This window comes from Thunnus albacares, chromosome 10 (assembly GCF_914725855.1).
Source record: "Thunnus albacares chromosome 10, fThuAlb1.1, whole genome shotgun sequence".
In the NCBI taxonomy this organism is placed as follows: domain Eukaryota; kingdom Metazoa; phylum Chordata; class Actinopteri; order Scombriformes; family Scombridae; genus Thunnus; species Thunnus albacares.
Window position 1 is genome coordinate 23,663,573 of NC_058115.1, and position 12,392 is coordinate 23,675,964.

The window sequence follows — 12,392 nt, forward strand, 5'->3', positions numbered from 1 at the left end:
TATTTCAAAATACTATAACATGTTATGAAGGTGATGAGACCAGCCAATAATGTGTTCCATATTAATGTAATCACATAATATATACTGTGTATGATATAAAGCATATATAATATACATATATATATATAAAGCAGTGCTGTCACATAACATGAACAAAGGAAAGAAATCCACATCCATGACAGAAAAGGAAAGCAAAATAATTTAATAAATTATTTCAAATTTATTCCAACTCCTTCAGCAGTGGCAACATCATAATAACCAAAGGGAAATATTACACTATTAACACCTTCAAAAATATATATATTCACCCTCCCAACACAGATGAAATTAATCTGGCCCACCCACCTCCTGAAGCAGAATAAGAGGGTTAACTTGGTTAGCGAGCAGGTGTGTCCCATGCTGCAGCTGTAACTGTGTGCTGTGACAGTAAATACAGAGTTCAAAGTAAAAACACAGTCGATGTATGTTTTATAGTAGGAGATCTTGATAATTGGTACACATACTGTACACAGGGTTACATTTTGAGTTATTAAAACAACGACATTTCCATGTTTACGGCCATTAACACTAGATGAAACCTGAACGATACAGAGCTCGTCCATTCGTCTGACGCACTGTGTCATCACGGAGAACTTATTCACACTGGGTGGGAAAAGGGGCGAGGACATTTTCATCCCTCCCCAGTGTTTCATCTTTGGAACAGTACAATCAGTCATCTGTTGGCAGTCAGCTGCCAACCTCACGAGATGAAGTTACTAAACCTAAAATTTGAGAGTAAAAAGAAATTTTGGAACCGGCAAAGAGAGAGATGCCACTGCCTACAATGTCATGTCTTGGCTTGGAACGGTGTTTTATCATTTAACCTTCTGTAAAGATTAACATCCCTAATAAATGGTTAATTAATACATTTGTTAATGTTGTAACAACCTGTTTTCTATTATGCTTTTGCATAAGCTGATGCTCATTAAGTACTACTCTCTTCAACATAAGTTCACTCTATCTTATAAATCAAATGAAAAGTCTTAACATATTTTTGCGTTTTTTTCCAATATTCTCAATAAAAATCTATTCATCACAAATTCTGTCTTCTTTAGCGGCGTTGTACCATCTTCAGTTCCTCAGTTTTTACATTAAAAGAAAGAAAAAACGAATATATGTTCTAGCAATTAAATAAGTCTTGTTTGAATATGTAGTTCTCAGGTTTCCTTTGTACTAATGAAGGAAACACTATCACTGTGGTTCAAGCATAACATTAAAGTTAAGTACAAGTCTGTTAACTGATACTGGTCCTGTTCTTGATTTTTTGAAAGAGTCATAATTTCAACCAAACCCAAACACATGGAGGAATGAATACAAGCCAAAAACCAGACTAAACTGTCATACCTGTGTTTGAACTGCAACAGGATTCAACTTGAAATTCAAGGATTAATGACAGTCTTTTTTTACCAGAAACTCACATTAAAGTGTGAAGTCTCGGTACCACTAATTCACGACGAAGTTCAAGCAACTCAAACAAAGCACAAATATTGCCCCAACATTGTCCTTGTATATGGATTTGGGCTATTCTACAATAAGACTTGATGACTCGGGTAGAGACGGAGGTTTGTTTTGTGGTGGTCAGAATGGGAGGCAGATAGCGGAGGCAGGCTTGGCCATCCTTTCACCTTTTCTTCTCGTAGACTTGTTACAGCCGGGTGTTTCCTTCAGCAGAGACCCAGCAGGTATTATAGTATCTCCAAGTCCACGTGACGAACCTCTGGGTTACGTTGCTGTGGCAGAAAAAAAAAAAAAACAGGGTTTAAATACAAATCCCTGCTTATAAAATTCTTTATGATAAATAAACACAAGAAAAACATACTGAAGTACTAAAAAAAAGACAGTTTCAGTTTCAGCTGTAGTGTGGTAACAGCTGGACAACTAGAAAGTAGAAAGGGTCTATTTTGATGTTTTAATACCTTGAGTTCTTTCTCCAAGCGGTCCACCTCAGCCCCCAGGGTGTCAATGATGTTCTCTCCATGTTTCAGCATAAAGTTCTCCAGCTCCTCGGGGGTCTTCACCTGCTGAATGTCCTGCAGAGACAAGAGAGCGCACACCGAGCTTTATCAGTAAAAAAATATATCTCAGCCATCTGGATGCAACAGTTCAGGTTATTTCACATGAGAGATTTCTGTATTTGTGTTTTTTTTAATGTGGTTATTAGTTTGAAGTGAGCAGGCCTCAATTGGAAAAAAGTGATGTAATGATGATAACGATGATGCATTACACAAAAATCCATGAATGTTTTAAATGTGGCTGCTCTTAAGAGTACCATAGATTTCAACAAAACATGCCTGTGCGTTACTTTAAGGATAGGTTCAAAATTTTTCAAGTCTGTCTTAAAACAAAAGTCAGGTGTCCATATGAACATTGAAACAGGTTTTACTTGATGTAATCATTCCTGCTGTTCATACTGACCAGCAGAAGATCACTTCCTAATTCTCTCTGAATGTAAGTGATTGGGGACAAAATCCACAGTCCTTGTTTTGCACAAAAATGGATCCATGAGTTTATCTGAAGATGATATGAGTCAGAGTTAGTCAAATAAAGTCTTTTTAGTAATAAGTTCCTCTTTTTGTTTCCATGGACAGTGTTTCCTTGTTGAGCTGGAATATGTTCTAAAATAAGGACTGTGGATTTTGTCCCCCATCTCTCACATTAGGAAGGGATCTTTAAATGTCCATTATAAACAAGAGGAATAATTACAGCAAGCAAAACCTGTTTCAATCTTCATACAGGCACCTAATTATTGTTTTAAGACTTAAAAAATTGTGAACCAACCCTTTAAATAATTATTATACCTAAAATGAGACGATAACAGTCAGTTTAAGTTATTACAAGATACTGTGTTAACTACAGTGAGTACTGTTGTGCAGCAGTACTTCCTTCAATCATAAAAATCTATATGGTCAAAAGTAATATTTATAGGTAAATTATGACATTTTGTTCACTCTCAACATACAACTATCATGATGACATAAACAATTTACAAACAATTTAATTTAATGACACTGACTTTGGTTTGGCATTATTGTTCATGTCTTTAGCAATGAGTTGACGGTAAAAAAAGCTGTCAGAAAGATTCATAATGTAGTTCAAATCCTTATAAAAGACATTTATTGGCTGCCGTACATCACAGTAAATAGTACAGATGTAATATTTAAATCACGTGGTAATATTAAAGAAAGAGATAAAGAAAAGTGCTGTTTTTGACGGTGTATAAAATATTTATACCAAAGTAGAAGAAAAAAACTTACATTGAGAATTTGGTCAATGTCTTGTTTTTCCAGATAAGACCGTGTCACCACTCGACCATCGAAGTCAACTTCAGCCTTGAAGCGCACTTTACTCAGACCCAAATCAGTGGCCTTCACGTCATGGATGGCCCTGCACAGAATAAGACAAAGCATATCAGGGAATCTCCAGGACAGGCAGGTAGAAAAATGATCCAACTTTAACTTATAGAGACAGTTGATTTCTGCTAAAAAAAAAAGTTAAGAATGACAGAAGTTTGTGTTGATAAAACTTGTGAAGAATAAAATGTACAATGAAAGAGGTTACAATACCTACAATTTTAATTACCTTATAATAACCCTAACCCTAATTAAAGCAGGGTTTCTTACTCACACTTCCATGTTTTCACAATACTTTGCTCTGTGTACAGCTGGCCATCAAGAAAGGTTCATGTAAAGACCAATAAATACCACATGGTCTATTTATAAGCCTGAATGTTGTCCATTAACATTAGTGAACCCATAAAGTCTCATGGTCTTGCTCACTCGGTGGTGGATTCTGATTATTTGGCTTAATGTGAATGATTACAGACCTCACATCGAGACCTGGTTCACGTTTTAACGGCCACGTAGGCGTATGCGTGTGAACGTGCGTGTCTGTGCGTTCGCTGACCTTACAGCAGGGTCGCTCTCCAGGAACTCTGTGAGCTTCTGAACACGTTCGGCCTGTATAGAGCGTCCCAGCAGGGCCTCTGTGTTTGTGTAAATGAGGAAGGCTGAGACGGTGCCCAGCAACGTGCCCACGCCCAGGGAGCCCAGACTGTCATAGTACGGGTTACCTGGGACAACACAGAGACGGACAGAAGAAAAGAAACTGAGATTTTAAAAATATAAAAAGGATAGTTTTACATTTGGCTCATTGCCAAAGTTTACTAGACAGGCAGTTGCTTATCAATTTGTCATTTGGCGTATGAACAGAAGAATAATAAATCATAGTAGAGATGAAGAAGATCACATAATGAAGCAATAAAAATCTGAACTTTATAACTCCATGACTTGGAACAAGTGCTAATGTAACTACAGACTGATGGATACACCATTAGTATGTAGTACAGGGACTGGGACACATCACTAGTCTTGTTTTTCAGTGATGAGTGTCTGTATTTTTGCTTACCTGTCAGTGAGGTAAGCCCCATGCAGCTGGCAGCCATAATTACTCCAAGTACAGCAGCAGCATCCTCCAGCAGTACGACATTAGTGCTGGGGTCTCGACTCTGCATCACTGCACGTGTAAAACAAGCAGTTTGTACCCACGTTACACAAATTTGGGATTTGACCAGAAAACATTTACATTTGTTGTCAGAAATGTGTCTTCTTTCCTCCACAACATGCAAATCAACTTCATCTGAATGAAACTGTCTGTCCACAGTGACAGAAAACAGCTGGTTTTCATTTAACTCCAGAGGTGAATTTCATCCATATTAAACTGATGGTCTGTGTATTCAAGCCCGACCTCACGTCTGCCCAGATCTAAACACACACACTGAAACACTTCTCTCTCTAAGAGTTGAATTTGTTATTCATGTTTACACCACTTTACAACCAGTTTATTTTGCCTAATTATTTTGTGTTTATACATAGTGGACAATCCTGGAACAGCATTGATAAGCTGTGAAGGACTGTATAATAAATGTGGACATTTACTGGAAACACGCATCACTACAGATCATACAGCAGCAGCACCTCAGTGGCTATTTAAGGGTAGGAAACAGTCACTAAACAGGGTATGTTGTTGGCTTGGAGAACAGCAGTACAGTGTAAGTAAATTGCTGATCACTACTGGTGCATTGTAATGTCAGGGGGGGATATTGATTCCAAAACACTTACTACACAAAAACATAGACTAAAATATTTCTGTTGTACATACCGTACTCATAAAAAGAGACTCCTTGCAGCTGGGCACTCTTCTTTATCTCATTGACGGCTACAAGTAATGTGGCTGAGAAAAGAAAACAGAAATAGATGTTTAAGTACAAATTGCACAACATCAAAATGTCATCCAATATGCATTATTTCGATATTGTAACCGACCTCCTTCAGATACCAGAGAACCTGCCAAAATACAGTAGGCCTGTAACAGAGAATTGTACAACAAGCTAGTTGATGGATCATTATTATCATTTTTTATGTCTTGTATAACAAGTAAGAGTTAAATACAGACACTCACCCATAACAAAGATTCAATGGGCTCTGGGTGCAGCAAACCCATAATGCCATGATACCAGGACAGGCCTGCTCCCATCATAAAAATGCCCACGCCGCTGATGAGGGAGGCGATGTAGCGCATGTTGGAGAAGCCATACCTGAAAAAGACAGAAGGTCTTCATTAAAGCTGCTATTTAGGTGAACATTGTTTACTAAATTATACACACACACTTGTACACCCTGATTCTCTCACATATACCGTTTGCACATGATTAGAAGTTACATCAGCAAAGTTGTAGATCTGTATCTTCTGCCTGATGTTTTTGTCTTGTCATGGTGTTGTGGCAGCATTCAATGTTGCATATTCATTTCTATAAATCTATTTTTACTCTTTACTTCTACTCTTTGGTGCTGCGATGGACTAAGATTCTTTGGGGAAGACTCAACTTCCTCTCATCATCTTTCTTCGTGTATTATAGTATAGGCGTGGTGCTTACGGGTGCCCAGGGTCGGGGTTGCGGACTGACTGGCTGATTCCCAGAGCAAGCAGGGCCTGATTGCAGGTGTCGGCCAGAGAGTGGATGGCCTCGGAGAACATGCTGGCTGATCCAGTGTAGACCCAAGCCAGGAGCTTGAAAAAGAAATTCAGCCCATTGCTGCAGACAAAGAAAACCAGCGGATGAAACAGTCACAGGGTAATGTAACAATTTATCTTGGAAAGATTATTTAATGATTAACAGTAGCTCTGATTGAGGTGGTTTACAGATTTATCAGGTTGCTGGTGCTGGACGTCAAAAGCAAATTTGGCTGGATGTTTAAGTTTCCCATAGTTTGAAGCCAACTGAATTAACAACATACAATTAATCCCATTTTTGGTTACTTAAAAGTTCAACTGAAATAACATCTGATCAACCCTTTTTGCAGTTAGAACTGTTTTTTTATTATTATAAAGTTAGAAAATGGTCTTTGGGGCATCTGGCGGGCTGCCAGAGTGCCAGTGTTTCACTGTAAGGAACAAGAGACAAAGCAAACAAACTTGCGCTGTAGCTACAGTACTGTGCAAAAAATTTTAGGAGAACAAAGAGTCCAGCAACAGACGGTTTGGCCCCCACAGAGCCCTGATCTCAACATCATCGAGTCAGTCTGGGATTACATGTAGAGACAGAATCAACTGAGACACTTAAATCCACATAAGAACTACGGGAAGTTCTCCAAGATGCAGGAACAACCGACCTGCCAAGTACCTTGAAAAACCGTACCAAGGAGAACTGCTGCTGTTTTAAAGGCAAAGCTACTAACATCAAATATTGATTAAATTTAGGTTTCTTCTGTTTACTGAACTTTGTATGAAGTTAACTGATGAAAGCATCCTCACTGTACTTTTAGTGTCTAAAATCTTTGCACAGTACTGTACATGTCATGAGCAGACGGCGTGCTGTTAGCAGTGGTAGCGGACCAGACCAGCATCTGACCAGACTGGTGACATTTACAGATACATGACATGTTTAATATTTTGCAGCGGAGCAACTCATTAGCTATCTAGTCTGCACTTTTCCCAGTGATTGTTTATTTGGACACGAGGCACGAGTTAGATAAGGAGGAGACTGCAGCAGTAAAGCTAATGTGAGTTGTTGTATAGAGTCTGTGGCGCTTGTGTTGGGTAGCAAACACAAGAGGAAGTTCTCCATCTATGTAGACGGATGACAAACAGTATTCTATCAAATTAATAGAAGAGTAGGGGGAGCCATCATGAAACCAAAAAATATTGAATCTACATTTTAGCCCTTTTGCTTTCTTTTTTCTCATGGAGAACACAGGACACATGATTTTCAGAGCAGATGTGTATGCTGTAGCAGACAAACTATTTTCTGTTCAGTGCAAAAATCTTCCATCTTTTATGTTATGATGCTTCTGAATCACACTCAGATTTACACCCAGACCGGACCTCTCCTGCAATATTCACTTAAGTAATTGAGTCCCGTGCGTCTGAAAGAAACAGTTTGCTGTTCATGTGACTGCACATGTCCTCTAACACAATCATCCTAATCAAATAGGCCACTGGAGCTCATGTGAGAACAAGGTTCCCATGCTATTCAAATTTACTAGTCGGTGTCGATATGACGCATGCTAGCAGTAACGAGTCAAAATTCTACAGTGCAAAATATTTCTTTATAACAAACGGTTAGTATGTGTTTCGGCAACAAACTTTATCCAATCAAGATTTTGATTCTGCTTTCAAGCTTTTTAAGTTGCATTCATTTCCTGCATACTGTATGTAGTAACCCTGCTGAGGACAGACTGATAGTTCCAATACCTCCTATCGTGTGTGCTACAGCTCAGTAAAGTCATTTAAAAAAAAAAAGATTTCAAAGCAAAACCAAAAAGCATTCAGCAGCAAGAAGGGAGACTGGCGAGAGTATGAAAACTCACATGCAAATAGCGACCATGACCACCTTTCCTGGCCCTTCCAGAAATGTTGTCCTCTTGCCTGATCGAGGCTTTATGAAACAAAGAAAAAGATGTGAATTGTCTGCAATGTGCCATTAGCAGCAGTTAATAAAAAAAGAAGAAGAGTATCTGTCAGTCGGTGCAGTGGCTTGCGGTTTGCTAATATTTGATTATCACGTATTGATTCTGGTAAAATTGAGTCATTTAGCAACCGACCTTAGACAAAATATACACATGGTGTGAATTTCCTGCCTTGTTGTCATTAACGAACTTATATAGTTATCTGATGAAGCATGCAGGCGAGACTCTGACAAAACAAGCCAGTGGAGTATAGAATATACCATGACATACCAGAGAAGTACAGAGCAGTACAATAACATCAGCATCGTACAGTTAAAGAGGGGGGGACTGCATGAATGACAACAGATAATGACATTGTCATATAGATTCAATGACCTTAGTAAAAGAGACAAAGGTCACGCAAACACCACTGGATGCTATAAGAGCAATTTGGGCACGGTGAGACCATACACATTGATTTTTCTTTCACAAATAAAAAGGATTTTGGACATAATGATAAAATATTAAAGAAAAGTACGCACCTTAGTATTTCCCCAAAAGTCTTTGTATTCTTTCAACAACTGTTGATTCCGAAAAATATCTGGAGGTGAACAAACGAGAGATTAGAGCTGCAACGGTTAGTTGATCGACAGAAAATTCATCATCAACTATTTTGATAATCGATTATTTTTTCTAAAGAAGAAGAGGTTCCAGCCTCTTGAATGAATATAATATAATACATATTTATATTTTCTGTTTTCTTCGGTCTCCATCGATCATAATATCACCATGGGCTTTGGGAGACATTTTTCACAATTTTTTGGATATTTTATAGTCCAAATGATTAATCAAGAGAATATGAATGAAATGAAAATACTGGTTAGTTGCGGCCCTACAAGAGACTGACATAAAGAAAATGTCAGTGTCAAATTAATATCAGCTAAGAAACAATCACGTAAGCTTATGAATGAGTTTCTGCAAGCTCCAAAATGTGAATTTGTCTCGGTTCTGAGTACAATCAAATAAAAAAGTGCATTAAGATGAAACTTAAAGCATAGTATCAAATATATTAATATATAATCATATGCAAAAAATGCATATGCAGACAAGGAAAAATAAAAACCTACTCTCTTGGTACTCTCTCTCCACCTCTTTCCTGAGTTTTCTCTCTCTGGCTAGAGCTTCATGACTTCCCCACACATCCAGAGCTCTAATGTTCACAGAGAGAAGTAAACAGATCGAGAAAAGTTAAGAGCAGCATTCATAACAATGAAAATAACGATGTGATTTGTGCTACAGTTTAACAGGAGACATATAAAGTTGTGTGTCAAGCAGAGGGATGTAAAACTAACTTGGCCTCCACGTCTGACCGCAAAAACACAGTGAAAGCCTCTGTGTCGTCGTGGGGGCTGCGTCTTCTGATCTTTCGAAGTTGTTCCAGATCACTGTGATTAGAGAGAGGGGGGCGAGACGAAGAGGAAAATGTATGAACACCTGCGTTAAATGATGTCAGGCAGTCTTATATTAACTAATCGCAACAGCATGTTTACTTATTAACTGAAAGGAATTTGTGCTGTGGTTGTGGTCTGCCAGCTACAGTAGCGCTGAGCCAGCTGCACAGAATACTTTGGCACTGAAAACATACAAGTAGTTGTATATATTAAATAAATTAGACAAAACACAGAATGTTTAAGGGCACATGACTTACCTTGGTTTGAGGCAGAACTCATTCATGGCTCTCACAGCAGTAATAAAGTTGTTCTTAGTATACTTGGATCCATATTCCCTTTTCTTCAGGACAGCTCGGACTGAACATGTAGCAGAGGGAAATATATTACACAGTGTTGTCATTGTCAGTTCAAATCCTATATTCCCTACTGGTGTCGTTTCTTGATTAACTATCAAAGGAAAACTATTCTGTGAGTAAGATATCAAGACTTTACACTACATCGGTTTCATGTGATGTGTGTGAAAATGTTGTTCACCGTTACCTTTCACTTGAATTGTCTCAGCTTTAGTCAGCCCCTTAACTGTCGAACCTGTGAAAGCAGCCGTTTCAATTAGATACTAGTAGTTGATAAAAGTTACTTAAAAGCAAAACTCGTAATGGGAGAGATTTGAATTTTTGCCCCCAAAAAAGAGAAAAACTCAACTTACCAGAACTGTCCTCTGCTTCTTTTGTTCCAGGTATGCCATTAAAAACAAACAAACAGTTTTAGCATTAAAGGGAAAACAGGTAATAACTGTGTACAAAATGCCAAATGCAAGACAGACAAACAATTGAACCACTTCTTCAGCAGGCAAACATAAAAATCTGTTACCTGTAGCTTTTCCAGCAGCGGCCAACACCTTTTCTGCCACAGGAGCATCACCTGATGCAGATTTTGGGGGACCATCTTTACTGTCTCCAGAGGTAGAGTAGTACTGCACCTTGCCCAGCCCTAGAGAAGCAACACGGCAGTCTGGAAGGCTGAACCACAAGCTATGTATGCTTCCACTTTGCCAACCTGTCCAACAAAATGAGATAGAGGGAAATTAAAATGCCACAGTAACCACCCGACATAACTCAAAATACAAAAACAAAGGTAAAAGAAACAAATGCAATTAAAGGCTAAATTATATGCACTCAAATATAAAATATGAAAATATTATGAATACAACAGATGTGATGGATAATGCAACAAAATAAAAGTCGAAAGGAGCAGTCTGTCCTCTCTGTCAGAGGAGGAGCCCCCTCTCCCGACACAGAGGAGAAATGTGTATTGAAGGATGGGTTCATAATTCAAGTCTGTCTTAAAACAACAGTCAGGTGCCCATATGGACACTGAAAGAGGTTTTCCTCGCTGTAATCATTCCTCCTCTTCATACTGGCTATTAAAAGATCCCCTTCAAAAGTGCTTTCACTGTGAGTGATTGGGGCCAAAATCCACAGTGTGTCCACATGGTCATTTTGTACAAAAATGCATTTAAAAGTTTATCTGAAGCTTATATGAGGCTTCGGCAGTCTGAGTTAGTCGCATCAAGTGGATATCTGCCACATTTACAGTCTTTTTAGCATCAAATTCCCTCTTTGTGTTTCCTCAGACAGTGTTTCCCTGTTGAGCTGCGGTGGAAGTATAGTAACAAAAAGAGGAACTTTGGCACTAAAAAGACTGTAACGTTGAAAGATTTCTACTTGATTTGACGAAGCTTCATATTAGCTTCAGATAAACTTTGACTGTGGATTTTGTCCCCCATCCATTATATTGTAAGTGCATAATAATAACTTTATTTACATAGCACCTTTAAAAACAGAGTTTACTTGCTTTGACAGATAAAACAAAAGCAGAATACTCAGAAAGCAATATAACAACAGTAAGACAAAATTAAGATAAAGTTAAGACAAGAGGACAAAAGATGCAAAACCATAGTAGAGAGAAGACAAAAAGATGATGAATGAATGGCCAGTATGATCAGGAGGAGTGATTATCGCAAGAAAAACCTATTTTAATCTTCATTTGGGCACCTGACTTGTTTTAAGACAAACTTGAAACATTGTGAGGCCTCCCTTCCAAGAGTTTGATTGTTTTTAGGTTATCTGGCATAGCATATCAACACCAGTACTCAAGAGAAAGAAAATGCTGAAGCTAACATCTGGTCGCTCGGAAATGAGCCTCCTCACCGTGGCACAGCTGGGGACACAGCTGGGGGAACCTCGGGGGCCGCTGGGACAGGGACGCCCTGCGTTGCAAGGAGACCCTGCAGAAGACATGCCAGGGTCTGTGGGCCAGGCTGGGGAACATCCTCGCTGGTACTGACGTGCAGGAGCTTGCTGTACGGAGTCACAGACAAATCCCCCGGTCACTGTTAATGTTAGCAGCCTGCTTGACAACTTAACTTCACCCCATTCAGACAGATTAAACGCCGAGTCCTGAAGCCAAGAAGTGGCGTTAATTTGGCTGCAAACGCACTCAGATGTTCCACACGGCCGACACCGGTGCCTAACTAAATTATTGTCATTAATAATCACTCAGCTAGTCAACTAATGCCTTTGCCGGCCGGCTAATAGCACTGACGGTGCTACCGATCCCGGAGGCTATAGAGCCACAAACTTAGCTAACCTAACTAGCTTGTACCGTAAGCTATTAGCCGCCGTCAGTAACAAGTGCTGTATAACATTTTAATTGACTCAAAAACAACCACAGCTGACTAGTTAGTACATCTAGATGAGGTGATTCAGAAAAGTCATACCTTTCTATGGTTAGGGTTGTTCTGCATAATCTGTTTCCATTTTGAGAATCTATGACAAGACTGTTGGTAACGCTGCTACAAACCAAACACACACACGTGACCTATGACACACACGAAGCGACGCTGTTGATGTTCTCGCGAGAATGCAATTGATTTAAGTTTCATGTCACCTGTTATCGC

General features: G+C 39.0%; 1 protein-coding gene across 2 annotated transcripts; it reads right to left on the reverse strand.

Moving 5' to 3' along the window:
* Positions 1-176: 176 nt before the first annotated feature.
* On the reverse strand, positions 177-12,319 carry slc30a9 (solute carrier family 30 member 9). Of its 2 annotated transcripts, none has more exons than XM_044363997.1 (19): positions 12,213-12,319; positions 11,644-11,793; positions 10,304-10,489; positions 10,140-10,154; positions 9,974-10,021; positions 9,691-9,790; positions 9,335-9,427; positions 9,110-9,192; positions 8,525-8,583; positions 7,905-7,972; positions 5,972-6,130; positions 5,497-5,632; positions 5,361-5,400; positions 5,197-5,268; positions 4,444-4,551; positions 3,943-4,108; positions 3,294-3,423; positions 1,956-2,069; positions 177-1,769 (listed from the first exon to the last, which is right to left on the reverse strand). In XM_044363997.1, exons 2-19 carry the CDS (start codon positions 11,762-11,764, stop codon positions 1,725-1,727), a joined length of 1,743 nt encoding a protein of 580 aa, XP_044219932.1. In that variant the 5' UTR covers positions 11,765-11,793; positions 12,213-12,319; the 3' UTR covers positions 177-1,724. The 2 variants fall into 2 exon arrangements, with proteins under 2 accessions (XP_044219932.1, XP_044219931.1); XM_044363996.1 differs by having other exon boundaries at positions 10,140-10,157.
* Positions 12,320-12,392: the final 73 nt, after the last annotated feature.